Source organism: Galeopterus variegatus, unplaced genomic scaffold, assembly GCF_000696425.1.
Source record: "Galeopterus variegatus unplaced genomic scaffold, G_variegatus-3.0.2 Scaffold1336, whole genome shotgun sequence".
NCBI lineage: Eukaryota > Metazoa > Chordata > Mammalia > Dermoptera > Cynocephalidae > Galeopterus > Galeopterus variegatus.
In genome coordinates this window covers 306,636-321,688 of record NW_007727447.1, presented here as the reverse complement: position 1 = coordinate 321,688, position 15,053 = coordinate 306,636, and the positions used below count along the sequence as shown (strand labels likewise).

At 49.6% G+C, this 15,053-nt stretch overlaps 1 protein-coding gene across 1 annotated transcript in view; it reads right to left on the bottom strand.

The window, feature by feature from the left end:
• KCNQ1 (potassium voltage-gated channel, KQT-like subfamily, member 1) overlaps positions 1–15,053 on the bottom strand; it is a gene marked incomplete at its 3' end in the record, with an annotated part of 294,997 nt that overhangs the window by 92,777 nt on the left and 187,167 nt on the right. The window contains exon 12 of the mRNA XM_008576353.1: positions 5,065–5,185. Within this exon, the coding sequence (XP_008574575.1) occupies positions 5,065–5,185 (121 nt within the window). The remainder of the gene's footprint in view (positions 1–5,064; positions 5,186–15,053) is intronic.

Below are 15,053 nucleotides of genomic sequence, written 5' to 3'. Positions count from 1 at the left end.
CTGGGCTATCCACCCAGATCGTGGGGCCCCCTCCCCGGAGCAGCAGCCCCAGGAGGCTGGCTGCATCCTCCTCACATGCTCAGATGGAGGAAGTGAAGCTTGGAAAGGTTAGGGGGCCGCCAGGGGCCGTCCGCAGCTGGGCCGGTGCAGGCTGGGAGCCAGATTGAGGGCATCCGATTCCCAGTCCTGTCTCTTTCCCACTGAGCCAATCCGCCTCGCTTTTAATTTAATTAGGGGAACATTTAATCCCCCCGTGCATTTCAGAGATGGGTTTGAGCCTGGCCGGCCTGCGTGGAGCTCTGACAGGGAGCCTGTGACTCATGCAGCCCTGCACAGCCCTCCGGGCGGGCTCCCATGGGCCTTCCTTGGCACCTTGTGCAGACAGAGGTGGTCTGGAGCTTCACAGAAGACAGGACACCACTCTGGAAAGACACACTGGTCTCATCTGTTCTTGGCAAGCCCCCTCCCTTGTCCCCCTGGACACTGGTCCCGGAACAGTCTCTCAGTCCTTTCCCATCAAAGTTTGCAGGCAAGAAACAAAGCGAGGGGCTCGGGTGCTCACAGAGGTGCAGTAGCTGGCGCCTCGTGTCTGCAGGAGTGGGTGCTCCAGGCAAAGTTGGTCCCATCAAAAGGGCCCCTTGATCCATGGAACCAAGTTCAGGGCCAGCCTTTTGACATTTGCCCCCATTTCCAGGAGGCACGGGCTGGCCCCAGCCTCGCTGACAAACGCAGAATTCAGGAGACATTAGTAGTGATGTGGATGAAAGCCAGGCCACAGCGGCCTCACTGGAAAAGAGCAACTTGAACGTCTTGGCGTGAGATTCTGCAGGGTCCAGGAGAAAGTTGAAGACATGGAAATTCTAATTAACGCACATGGGGCTGGTTTTGCTCAAGGATTTGTGAGGCTGTCATGTCGCAAGAGGCCAGGCAGGCACATGCTTGTCAGAGAGGTGCTGATGGTCACTTGGTAGGGGTCTATGAGCTTTCCCCATCTGCTCTCCCCTGCCCCTGCCCAGGCCCTTGGTCCTCTCCCACATGCATCTCAGTGGACAGAGTACCCCTGAATGTCACCTTGCAGAATGGGATGTGGGGCTCTAGAAATGAGCTTGGGTTTGACCATTCAAGATACTGCAACAGAAAAGACCTTTAAGGAAACCCATGCTGCCAGGTTCACAGTGGGTCTGGCCTCCCGAGTTTGGTCTATTTTGGGTATCCATATATGACCCATGGGACAGATGTGTGGGTTCCATGCCAGTCCTGGCTGGCTTGGCAGTTGAGGGGTGAGGGGTGAGGGAGGACTTCACAGAAATGGCTGCAGCCTCCCAAGGCTGCTAGGAGAAGCTCACCCAGACCACACCCATGTGCAGCTCGCAAGCTTAGCGGTGCAGATCCTCACGCCATCGGCCCTGTGTCTCAGTGCCTGCAGAGGTGTCACCACCCTCACTTCATCTCCTCAGGAAGGACTGAGGGGCACTCTCTGCATCAAGGTGGGAGTGGTAGTCCTTGGGCCCCTCTCCCTGGGGCTTTGGGGGTGCTGGGGAAGAGAGGCCAAGAGCACTGTACCTGCCCTGTTCCCTCCTGGCCCTGGAGGAAGAGCTTAGTGAGCTGGTAGAGAGGACCTCAGGAGTCTGAGGAGGACTAACCTGCCTGTGAATGTCCTGGGGGGCCTCCCTGAGGCAGGGACCACTGAACAAACATTGCAAAGATGAGTGGGAATGTGATGGTTGCAGATGAGTGACGCAGATGGTGGGACACCATGCAATGCACAGGGACACACGCGGGTGGTAGCCCTCCCCTCCCACTGCCCTTCCAGTGAGCCTCAGTGGCAGAGGACAGCTGGTAGAGCAGGATTCTGGAAACTCACCCTGGCTCCTGCTGAGGTGCAAAGCTCCACTGCCTTCATGGGGGTTCCCCTCACGCTGCCCTCGAAAGCCTCCAGGCTCTCTATCATACCCCCGAGAATACCCTTGGTAAGGCTTTGGGAAGGGGACACAGTCCCAGGGAGCTTGAGGCTGACAGGGGCTCCCTTCCAGCCCTATTGGACCCAGGAAGATGGCATCTGCCTGAAAAGTGTGGGGAAGGCTGAGGCCCGGTGGCCTGGAACTGAGTGAGGGCCCTGGGGCTGCACAGGGAGCTGCTGGGGTTTGCTTACTAGTCTAGGGGTGGCAAAGTCATTCTGTCTCCCAGCACCCTGGCTCCTGCTTGCTGGTGACTCCCTAATTTGAACCAGGCCTGCTTGCCGACCCCTTGTCCCCCCAAGTGGCCAACAGTCCCCGGAAAGAGGAGCTTTGCCCAGCCCCAGGGACCTTCCCGTAATCAAGGCTGCAGTGACCTCACCTCCCTGGGGCCCTGCGGGTGGGGAGAGCTTGAGATGGAAACAAAATGTGTCTTTATTTATGCTTTTAATTTGAATTCTGGAACTGACCCAGCATGGTAATACTTTAACATGAGTGAAATGCTGAAGAAAAATGGATCTGTTTTTCAGTAACTGCCTCTTACTTCCCCCACCGCCTGCAAGACCCCCATGCACATCCCTATCTCTTGCACACACCCTAGGGCATATGCCTCTCTCCACAGTGTGGGTCCCATTGGCTGGACTGCCCACGGAAGCTGCACTGTGTCCCTGAGCAGCTGGAGCCGAGTTTAATTATGGGCATCAATCATCAGGCAGGCTGTGCAGGAGGCAAAGGAACACGGCCCCAGGGCGGGCATGAAGACCTGGCCTCCACCCACCCCGCAAGCGGTCAGTCAGGCCCTGAGTAAACATGGTGCCCACTGCTGCCTGCCTTCTCCCCCAGGCAGGGCAGGGACACTGCCCAACCTGTAGCCCTGGCCCTAGATACCTTAGCTGTGCCTGCATCCTGCCCTACCTGCCAAGGCTCTGTGGAAGGATGGCACTCTGACTTTTGAGGATGCAGGTGCCCAGGTCCCCCGAAGCCTCAGCTCTGATCAGACCACAATGCCTTGAGGTGGCCCTTTGCTGAAGCCTCATTCTCTGTCCTCCTGGTCCCCACCTCAGACCTCACTCAAGCACCATGCCTGTGTTCCTTCCCACCTTCCCAGGCTGGTTCACATCCAGCTGCTGCTTTTGGAAGGGCCTGCTCAGTGAAAGGCCCTGGTGGGTACCAGGGTGGGGACTCAGCTGGGTAAGGACAGGGATCTTGGCCCTGCCTGAGCCCAACTAGTACTGGGGCAACAGAGGAGCCATCCCTACCCCAACATGGGAGTGACAGCCTGGGAAGGCCACAGCAGCTTGCTGGACGCTGATGTACCAGGCTCATGCTAGGCCAAGTGCTTATGGCTGTTTAGGTCTCTTAGGCTCCACTGTCTGAAAGGGGGTCAAGAAACAGCCTACTGCCCTGGACAACACAGCTTGGGGTCACCCCCAGACAGTGGCAGCCTCTGACTCTAGACAGCTTAGAATGTGCTGATGCCAGCATGGGCATCTCATGCCAAAATGGGTGATGACAGTGCAGCTGTGGGCCTGGTTGTGGGTCATGTTGGTCCTCAGTCTTTCACCACCCTCATCTGGGCCTCCCTGCAGAGGCCTTACAGGGCCCAGGAGCAGGTGAGGCCTGACTGCCTAGCTGGATGGACAGCAGCTGATAGCCCTATCCTCCCAGGGTGTAGCTCCCGTGTGTCTGGAGACTGATCTGTGGCAAGAGAACGAAGGAGAAGGAGCTCCAACAGTAGGACAGGAAGAGACAGGCTGGGCAGCTGAGGAGACCTGGGTGGTGTCCGGGTCCAAATCCTGGGGCCTGCCGGGGTTCCACCCATATTGCATATACCACCAGCCACAAAACTCCATTTTCCACTTTGTGGTAGTACAACCTCCCTCATCCCCCACTCCAGCTAGCCTGGCAGGCTGACTCCAGGAGGGACCCAGAGGCTCATCAGCCCCATTCCCAGGGTGTCCACAAAGATGAGTTGTCCTTGCTTCCCAGTGACCTGTCGGGTCCATCTGAGCTTAGCAACACTCCCTCTCCATGCCCTGATAACCATGGGGCACCGCCAACCTTCCTGTGAGCCTGGGGGGCCCATGACGGTGGGTGGGTACTGTTTGGTCATAATTACACCTTAAGACAGCTCATTCTTCCCTGGGGGCAACCTCATTCCAGCTACCTGACTCTTGCCAGTCCTCTGATCACACCAACAGCCCCCAGCACTGTCCCAATTCCCTTAGTCACCTGCAAGGCCAAGCCTGTACCTGTCTGGCAAAGGCAGGATGCCTGGGGGCCTCACTATGACAAAGGTGCACATGGTTCAGGACAACCTCTTGACCCTCAGAGAGTCTGGAGAACAAAACACCCTTTAGAGGAACGTCGGTAGAGGGAAGGAAAGAGCCCCAGCAAGTGACCCTCAGAAGGCTGCGAGTGTCAATCACACATCCTGACACAAAAACACTTCTCAGGGGCAATCTCCAATGGGACAGCAGCCAGAATGGGCCTGAGCCCCCACTGACCCCACTGCATGGCTGTCACCACTGGGTGCCCTGGCTGGGAGCACTGAGTCACATGTTGCAGGGAATCACACCATGGTTAGGCACCAGGCATTGGCCTGGTGATGCCATGACTGGCGGGGGAGGACAGGCGGGCATGTGTCCCAGGCCAGCTGTGCCTCAGGGGAAGGCCAGCTGGAAAGCATGGAGAATCAGCCATTTCCTGCACCTGAAGGAGCCCCTGAGGACAGCAGCAGTAACTGGCAGACAGCACCCCACATCTTCCCCATGGCTTTGGCTAGGGTTCCACAGGGCAATACTAAAAACAAAGTCGCCTCTTTTTAGGGGGTTGGGGAAGAGGGCTAGGGGAGAGAAAAGCAATCTTCTCGGATACTCAAAGCATGAAAACAAGTGGAAAATGATCAGTCTGGTTTTTCCATAAGTCAAAACAAGAGGATCATGTTCCCTGTCTGGTGCCCAGGCGGCCCCAGGTTCCTGAGAGCGGGAGACAAGTGGCAGGCACTGGATGAGCGGACAGTGTGTCAGTGAGAGAACGAGCCTTCCCCCAGTGTCGAGGTGGCCTTCTGAGCCCCACGCCCCTTCTCTGTGTACGAGCGGGTACTCACTGTGAGATGTGGGTGATGGGCGCCAGCAGTGTCTCCCCTTCCAGATCCAGGTCCTCTGCAAAGCTGTTGGTTCTCATGAAGTGGGCTGGGCTCACATCCAGCAGTGTGGGGCTCTTCCTCGCTGTGGAGTAAAGTGTAGGGACTGCATGTTAGGCCTCCATTGGAGGCTTGATGGGGAAGAGGGCCCAGGGCTGGCCAGAGGTGGACTCAAATTCCCACCCCAACCTGCCACTGCCATGGGATAGACCTGTGAGCCTCCAAGTGCCTGAGACCTCAATGTCTGAAGAAGGCAAAAGCCAGTGAATCCTCCTCAGAGGTAACCATGGCTGGGGCTGAGCTCAAGTGTCCAGGACTTGCCCCACCTCAGGCTCTGGGCCTCTCCTGACATTTGGTCAAGAATAAAACATTGGTGACAAACACAGATCTGGTAAGAAACACTGACTCCCACCACCACACTGTCACATTCATATACTACAGAGCCAAGGACCAGGAAAGACAGGGTGGTAGGATCCGTGCCCACGAGGAAGTGTAAGCCTAGGAGGGAGGGGCAGCAGCAGAGCTCCTCGCCTGGCTCCTTGAGCTGGCCACGATGCCACATCAACCACCTGCACCTCAAGGGAGGCAGGAGAATCACCCCCAGCAGTTGGCTTCACATTCCGGTTCCTGGACCCACCCTCAGCGACCCTAACACAGGAGCTCAGGAGACTGATCTCTGTCAGTCTCTGTATCCACTTGTATCAGTATTTGCTCTGGACTTACTTCTTTCTTCATTTAAAGTTTTTATTGCAAAAGAAGTAAATCCTCCTAAGAAGTGGAATGATTCAAACATTCACAATATTCCTCTTCCCCAAGGTCGCCAATGTTAACTGCCAGCTGGGTCCCCAGCTCCCCCTGCTTATCCTAGCAGCAGATGCCAGGTGGGAGCTGCCTTCATACACATGGGGTGGCTCTGTTCTTGTCACTCTGTAACATGCTTATCTCATTTTTCTCCAGGTATATAGACAGGGATCTAATTCTCTTTTTAGTGGTTACATAGTAGTTTGTAGTCTAGATTTGCCACAATTAATTCAACCATATTTCATGGACATCCAGGCTCTTTTAGTTTTAGGCCACTTCTTCAGACAATGGTACAATACTCATCTTTTTATCCTTAAAAGCTGACATAGTGGAGCAGGGTGAGAGGGTGCAGCCTTGGTAATTTTAAGATGTTGCTAGATTGCTTTCCCAAGAAGTAGTAGTGATTTGAATTCAGCTTCCCCACATTCATGCCTGAACTGGCTGTCAGCGCCCTTTGCAGGGCTCACCCATCGTGGATGAAAACTGCGGCTCTGCTGTCATTTGCATCTGTGCTGAGTGCCTTCCATAGGGCTGGTCACTGTTTTGGTTTCCTCTTGTGGAATTGCCTGTTCATATCCTTCACTCATTTTTGCATGTCAATTTGTACAAATTTTTTACATATGAGAAATATTAACCCTTTGTTTTGCAAGGCACAAATAACTTCCCCAGTCTATCTTTGGTCTTTTCACCTTAATTATATTGTTTTCATCACAGAAATTTTTTTTAATGTTTTTAAAGTCATGTATCTCTTGCTTTATGAAAGAGGAAGGTTTTCCCACACCAGAGTAATACAACTGTTTCCCAAATGTATTTCCAATATAAATGTATGAATGGATGGGTAAATTTTAATACACAGCACTTATGCCTAATGTGGGAGATTATCAATAATCAAGTTGAAAACTTAAAAGGTACTATATGCAATCTTACTTAAAAAATTTTAAGTAAAACATAAAACTATAAAATTTCTTGAAAACAGGAGAAAATCCTTGGAAGCTTGGATTTGGCAGTGAGTTTTAAAATATGATACCAAAAGGTCAACTTGTAAGAGAAAAAGTATCAACAAAGCGGACCTATCAAAGTTAGAAGCTCTGCGAAAGACACTGCTAATGGAGCAAAAAGACAAGCCACAGACTTGGAGAAAATATCTGCATATCACCTGTCTAGTCAAGGACTTGTAGCTAGAATACATAAAGAATGCTCACAACTTGGACGATAGTAAAGCAAACCACTCAATTTGAAAAACAAACGAACAATAATAAAAAAAAAAACAGATTACAAGTAAGCACATAAAAAGATGCTCAATCAATGTCAACAGTCATTATGGAAATACAAATTAAAATCACAATGAGATGCCATGACACCCTTATTAGAATAGCTAAAATAAGTAAATAAATAAATAAATAAATTAAGTAAAACCTGACCAGTACCAAGCACTCACAAGGATGTGGAGCAACTGGAATTCTCACCGTTGCTGGTAGCAATGCAAAGCCGCACGCAGTTTCTTATATAGTTAAACATAGACATACAGTGTGACCAAGATATTTACCCAAATAATGAATATTTATGTTCACAAAAACCTGCACATAAATGTGTAGAGCAACTTCACTCACACTTGCCAAAAACCGGAAACAACCAAGATGTCCTCCAACAGGTGAATGGATAAACAAACTGTGGTAATCCATGCAATAAATACCACCCAGCAATAAAAAGAAATAAGCTAATGATTCATGCAATAACATGCATGAATCTGAAAAGCATTTTGCTTAGCAGTGAAAGAAGCCAGATGCAAAAGGCTTCATATTATAAGATTCCATTTATGGGACATTCTAGAAAAAGCAAAAAGACAGCTACATAAAACAGATCAATGGCTGCTAGTGGTTGGGGAAGGAGGACTACTTGACTTCAAAAGGCTCACACTGGGGCATTTTTAAGGCCATGGGACTCCTCTGTATGATATTGTAGTGGTGGATACATCACTCTAGGCATTTGTCAAAGCCTACAGAACTGTACATCTCCAACGTGAATTTTACTACCTGCAAATTAAAAAACAAAACAAAAACAAACAAGCAAACAAAACCAGGATGTTGGAGGACCCTGGGATGGAAAGCAGGCTGATGGGTGAGTTCTGAGAGTGTAACAAATATATGACAGCACTGAAAGGAGAGGGGAAGAAGGAGCTGTTAATGGAATAAAAGCCTATGTTGCTTTTGAAAACTATGTTTCTGGGCACTGTATGGCTAAAGACAGAAAATAACCATCTTAAACACTATATTCTAGTAAGTTTGTTTCACACAGGGTACACCTATACAGCAGGGTTTTATAATATGTAAATCAACAATAGATCATGGGAGCCAGGTTTCTTACTCTCAGAGAAAAACTTACAGTAAGTAGTAGTGATGGGGAGCTGAGGATGAAGCCTGTGGTTAGAAACATTGGAATGAACTCCTGTTAGCTTAATATAGGTACAGGCAGACAGACAAATGTAGATATGTGTGTGTACTTAGTTTATGTAGTTACGTATATGTCCTAACTGTCCACTGAGAGGAGAGAAACGACACCCCAGTAGCAACAAGCATACCCAGTGCCCAGATCCTGGTTTCTAAGTACCATTTGTTCTCCGACAAAAGGAACTAGGGCTTTCTGGATGAATGGGTGATGCTATGGCAGGGAAAATACAAAATGAGCCTGAAGTATTGTTTAGTTCTAGAAAGGAAGGGAATCCTCAAAAATAAATAAATGAAAAGCATGAGGGCATCTCAAAAGGATATAGGAACCAACCAATGGCCAATGCTAGAAAAACTTGAGTAACAAAATAATGATAGTATTGGATTATAACTCAAAAATAAGTATTCCTGAGACTGTACTGATCAAATTAAATAAATGGAGGAGAGAGGCAACTATTCCTCACAGAAGAATTCTAAATAATAAGGGAAGGAATGAGGAAAATGGAAACACGCCACAGTGATATTTGCTACAGGCAAGAGCCATGGATGAAAGCTAAAAGTAGGTGAGACTTTAAGGAGAAACTTGAGAGTACCTCTTCCAAAATATATTGTAATTGCTATTGTAGTTTTAACATATACTCACAGATTCTTTGATACTCTCCTGCAGGAAGCAGAGCTGAACTCTCCTCCCCTTGAGTGTGGGCTGGACTTAGTGACTTGCTTCGAATGACTAGACCGTGGAAGGGGAAAAAGAGTAACTCAGTTCCACTGGAGGAACCTGGCTGACACTACCTTAACCAAGTGGGTCATGGCTAATGGCACCAGTGATAAACCATACTGATGTCATGCAAGGGGAAAAGCACCTTGCCTCAGTAGCATTCTTCCCCCAAACTCATAACCCTAGTCTAATCCTGACAAATTGAGGGACAGTGACACCTGACCAGTATTCTTCAAAAGTGTCAACGTTTTGAAAAACGTGGCTGAGAAGCTGTCACAGATCAGAGGAGACCAAAAAGACCTGCTGGATAAATGTAAAGGTGGATCCTGGATGGGACCTTGGGACAGAAAAAGGACATCAGTTAAACTAGGGAAATCCAAATTAACTAAACTGTAGCTTAGTAGTGTTATACCAATGTTAACTTCCGAGTTTTGGTCAGTATACCATGGTTATGTAAGATGTTAACAGGAGAAGCTGCTGAAAAGTATATGGGCACTCTGTCCTATTTTTTGCCCCTTTCCTGTAAATAAATTATTTTGAAATAAAAAAGATGGGGAGAGAAATCCTATCTACAATAGTACACAAAACTTTTAAGTTATCTAATTAAAGGTATGCAAGAACTCTATGGAGAAAATTCTAAAATTTTAATGAGACACACTGAAGATGACACAGCTCACTGGTTAACTCATTTGTTTAGAGGGCAGTGTTATAGCACCAAGGTCAGGGGTTTGGATCCCTTTACTGGCCAGCAGTCAAAAAACAAACAAGCGAACAAATAAGATGTAAATAAATGGAGAAATACGGCTTCATTCCATTGACTAGAAGACTCAATACTGAAAAGATTCTCCCTAAATCTTAATAAATCTTCCCACATCTTAATGAAAATCCTAAGGTTTGTGTGTGAGAACCTTGACAAGCTGATTCTAAAATTGGTTTGGAAGTGCAAAAAACCAAGACATAGTAAAATTTCTTAAAGAAGAACAAGGTGGGAGAACTTGCTCTACCAAACGTCAATACATCTTCCAAAGCAAGGGTCATTAAGACAATGTGGTGCTGCTGCAGGGAGAGACAAATGGGCCAGTGGGACAGGACTGACCATCGGGAAATAGCCCCCACATGTATGGACAACTTGTGGTATATTGGAGGTGGCCTGAACATCGTTAGAAGAGGATGGACGTTTTAGTAAAATGTTCAGGGATAATTGGATATCCACATGGGATGACCCTTAATTACTTGACACCATACACCAAAAATTCATTCTTAGCATTACAGGGGATTGAAGACCTAATTATGAAAAGAAAAACTGTAAAGCCTATATGACTGCATATAAAAGAATATCTTTCTGATCCCGGGGTTAGGAAGGATTTTTTTGTACACTTAAGAAGCAATAATGGTAAAGGGAAAGACTGATTAATTTGATTAGAGTTAAGCCTTAATCGTAAAAATATACCTTAAAGTGTGAAAAGACAACCACAAAAGAAGAGTACCCACAAAATATAAAGAACTCCTACAAATAAATAAGAAAAATACAAATGACTAATAAAAAATGGGTGTCAGATGAACAAGCATGTCACAAAAGAGAGACCCAAATGCTGATGAGCATGTGGAAAGGTGTTGCACCTGTCTAGTGGTCAGGGAAATGGAAATAATGCAGGAGCTCATGGCCCACGGGGCAAGCAGCAGCCTTCCTGCAGGAAACCGCATAGTTGTTACTTAGTCACAGCCATGAAAAGGGCTCTGTGCCCGAGACATCCTCCGTGAGACCAAAGACCGGTGAGCCTTGAATAAGTGCGTAGCAGAGGCCTGCAGGCCTGGGCCTGGCAGAAGCATGATACCACCTCCATTTTATAGGGCTGCGACTCAAATACCCTGGGTTACATTATACAGTTGTCAAGTGGCAGGGCTGAAACTGCATCCAGGATTCAAATGTTCTTTCAAAAAAAAAAAAAAAGAAACACGCATATTTTGATGTCTACATTACTTGTATACAGAAGGAAGGAGCAGCAGAGAGGTGACTGGAACATGGGACTGCTTTCCAGACAACCAGGATGACAAGTGCCATCTCCAAAGTCTGAAGGCCAAGGGTGAGCCACCCGACCCCTGAGAAAGGCCCAGCCCTGGCGTTTTAGGAAATTAAAGTGTGCACATCATTTGGCTGCTGGAGCGGGTGGGGACTGCACCTGCCAGAGAAGAATGTGTGCTCTTTGGTTTAATCCTGGGAACAGCACATGGGGCCCCTGCAGAAAGGGGCAAAGAGGGGCTCCACAGGCTTGTTTTTCCAAATTAAAAGGAGAGGCTGCTGTCTGCCTGGCTTGTATGTCAGAGACTGTGGGGTGTGCCTCCCCCACCACGGGGAGAGTGACCAGGGCTGTCACCTCCTCCCTGTTCCCACCTGCAGTCACAGCCAAGGCAGGCATCTAGAAAATGTGGACAGAAATTGCAGAGTAGGGATTCAGCTCCTCCCAGACACACTGGCACTGCCCCCTTCAGGCAAAGGCTTAGGGGCAAGTTCTGTGCCCTGAGAGGGCTGTCTTGTCACCCCCCACCTCCAAGGAGTCCAGGGTTGTTCTTTCACAAAAAATGTGAAAAGATAACCAACAGCTCTGAACCCACAGCTGCAGAGAAGGCAAAGCCCATGGGGGACTCAATGGGACAGTCCATCTGGATACCCAGGCCCTACAGAGGGCCCTAGGACCACACCCGATGGCCTCTGCTGAACTGTCCAGAGTGCCTGGCCCTGGGGACGAAGAGCACTGGGTACTGGTGACAATGAAGTCATACTTTCCTAAGACAGTCCCAGTTTTTGATGTTTTAATTCCTTGGCTCCCTTTGCCTTGTCAAGGCCAGAATCTGGGCCTAAGTTTTCAGGGCAGAACAAAACAATTTTGTTTTCTAGGAAAATGGGAGGTCTGGGATGGCAGAGGCAGCCTGAGGCGTGTCAACTACCCCAGCTGGGGACATCGGCTGCCAAGTCTCACCCTCTCTCAAGAGAACAGGAACCAAACCCAGCACAGCATCTTCCTTTCCAGCCGGTGTTCTGCTCAATAGGGGGATTTGAGTTTTATTTTTAAAAAAACATGGGCACAGAAAAAAGACTGGAAGGAAACAGATCCAGATATTCACTGTGACTGTCTTTGGGTGAAGGGACTTTGGGTGATTTTCATTTCCTTCCTTATCGTTTCTGTATTTTCTATTTTGAATGATATTTTCACATGTCAGGAAACAATTATTTGTGGAAGTCTCCCCTATCTGTGCCTCACTGTCTGGCCCATGGACCTGCACATCTCACCCTGGAGTTACCAGAATATGTCAGAACATCCTTTGTCTTTCGCGTGGCCTGGGACTACTCACGCGGCATACACCAAGCTGTCTCCTTCCACGAAGGTCTCCAAGTCCTTCCATTCCCAAGAGCATCTGGTCTCACTTCCTCTCCCTCTGCACTGAGCCCCCAGCCCCTCCCTGCCCAAAGTAGGTCAGCATTAAAGCACCAAGTCCAACTGGCTGTAAGTCCCCAGCCCACCCCTATTGCTCTCTGCCCTTGGAACAGTTTTCCTTGTGTCTAGGCCCTTCCCAGTAACTTCACCCAGACTCTCACCCCCTGACTTCCCCCTCCTAACTGATTATAATACTGCCTAATCTCCCAGGTGTAACCCAAGCCCTCTTCCTCCACAAGCTTTCCAAGGCCCTGGAGAGTGCCCCCTCCCCTGGATGGCTGCAGGGCTTATGTGGGCCTGGCCCTCAGCACAGGAACCTCACCTTCTGCCTGCCCCATGTCTCTCCAGGGCTTGGACCAGGCGAGTTCCCTGAGCCAGCTCACCCCCCGGGGATAAACAGAAGCTGACCCTGTCCTTCTCAAGTAAAAGCCCCCTCCCCACTCCCCTCAAGAAATCTCCCCCTCTTGGCAGATCCGCCAAAGCCCTGCGTATCCTGCACCATGAAGGAGAAGCCCTCCCCAGGGCATCCGGACAGCTGCAGCCAGGCCCTGCGTGACATTGCTGAGCCGCAGCCCCACAGCCTGTGCCAGCTGCATGCCCGGCTCACATACCCCGAGCTAGAGCAGCCCTGCCACCACCTGTGTCTCCACTGAGAGGCGAGAAGTAAGGGACAAGGACAGAAAGTGTAAAAGCCATTCCCACAACAGCTGCCAGGAACAAGGCGAGGAGTGGAGTGAAAATGTATATTCGCAGCTGGCACCCAGTTCCGCTTAGAAAAATACCTTGCTTGAGTGGACACCTGTTGTTTTTGCCTGCCCAGCAGCCGGGCCTGGCTTCTGGGAACAGCTTCTTGAATCTTCCCTAGGGGGCTCCTCCTTTCCCAATTCTAGTGTGTGGGGTTCACGTATCCACTGGCTGTCCCCAGAAGGGGCGCTGTGGCCCATGCCTCAGCCATCAGAGGCAGAATTGCAGGTCCAAAGATGGCTCGCAATCTGGTTGGGTCCAATGAGAGCCTGGCACCACACTCTGGCAGGAATCGTGGGGAACGAGGTGGCCTCTTTCTGCTAGGTTTGCTGAGCTGGCAGATGCAAGCTGGTGGCCATCTTGCCCCACTGAAAATTGGCTGCCTGAGGATAAAGCCATCCCACGGGGCCAATGGGTAGAGGGAGAATGAGGGAAAAGGAGAGCCAAAGAGGGAACAGGGTGGATGGGGAGGGCAAGAGAGGAAAAGAGGGGGCAAGTGAGAGCAAGTGAACAAGATCATTTCAGTCCTAGGGTCCAGCTGTGCTGGGAATAGCTGGTTCCGTATGTGTTAGCCAGAAAATTGTCCAGTTTGTATTTAAGCTACTTTGAGTTGGGGTTCCATCATTTATTACCAAAAGAGTACTCAGAAATGTGTGCGACAAGCTTGGGGGTAAGGAGTCAGGCTTGGAGGATAGGCCTGAGGAGTCAAGTTTACAGAAGAGCCAACCTGTGCTTCACTGACCTTGCTTTGTTGTGTGGGGCGGAGCGTGCAGGGAGCAAGCACAGTGGTGGGAGAGACCCTGGCCTGATGCCCCAGCCCCAACCCTGTCATAGCCCAGGAAGCTCTTGGAAAGGGGCTCCCTAGGGCTGGTTATTGTCTTTCTACTGCTGTGAATGCAAACTCCCATCTCCTCAAACCTTCAGTGAGCCCCTCTCCACATCCTGGTGTAAGAGGATGTTTGGAGCAGATTATGGAACATGTTGGATCTCACATCTGGTCAAGGGTGCATGGAATAGATCTGACTCGAGCATGACAGTGATGTGACAGAGTCAAAGATGACCTTTGGGATCCCAAGACATCCCAGGGAGGATGCTGGGCTTTCCACAACCCCAGAGTTCGCGGCACTGAGGACCCCTCCTCCCAAACGCCTCCTCTCAAAATGGGGACAGGAGGCCTCAGCATACTCAAATCTTAGAATGAACGGAAATGACTCTGTGGGCCCAAGGGTGGGGTCTGAATAGCGGGGGCGCTGAGGAGAACAGGCAACGACAGAGCCAGGACAGGGTCAGCCCCGAGTGAGCCCAGAAAACGGAAAGAGAGAACACAGCTGCCCACACAACTAAATCAACCCACCCAGGTCTCTGTGCTGCAGGAAGTCACTGTCTAGGTCTCCCAAGACACATTTTCAGGGGAAGGTTCCAGGCAGCAAGAGCAGCCCCAGGAAACTTTAATATACAATGGAATCTGGGTTAAGCACTATCTTCTCCAAGAGCTGAGCTCACAGGACATTCCCCAGAAACCTCTGGAGAGGTGGGAGGAGAGTTTCTGGAGGTCTTTGGATGAAGAAAACAAAAAAGTGGCCTTGATTTTCAAGGCAGAATTACACAGGAAGAAAAAATGTTTTTAATCTAATTAAGAGCGATCTTTTCACCTTCATCACAACATCGCGGAAATGTGCCAGTTCTTAACTTCACACAATAATCAAAGCAATTAGTGAGAGAGAAGCCTTGGAAACCGGTGCAGATGTTCTCAGAATGTTTAATGGGGAAATGAGTTGCAGGCCTCGTTCTCAGCATCCGGCTCCAGGCCCT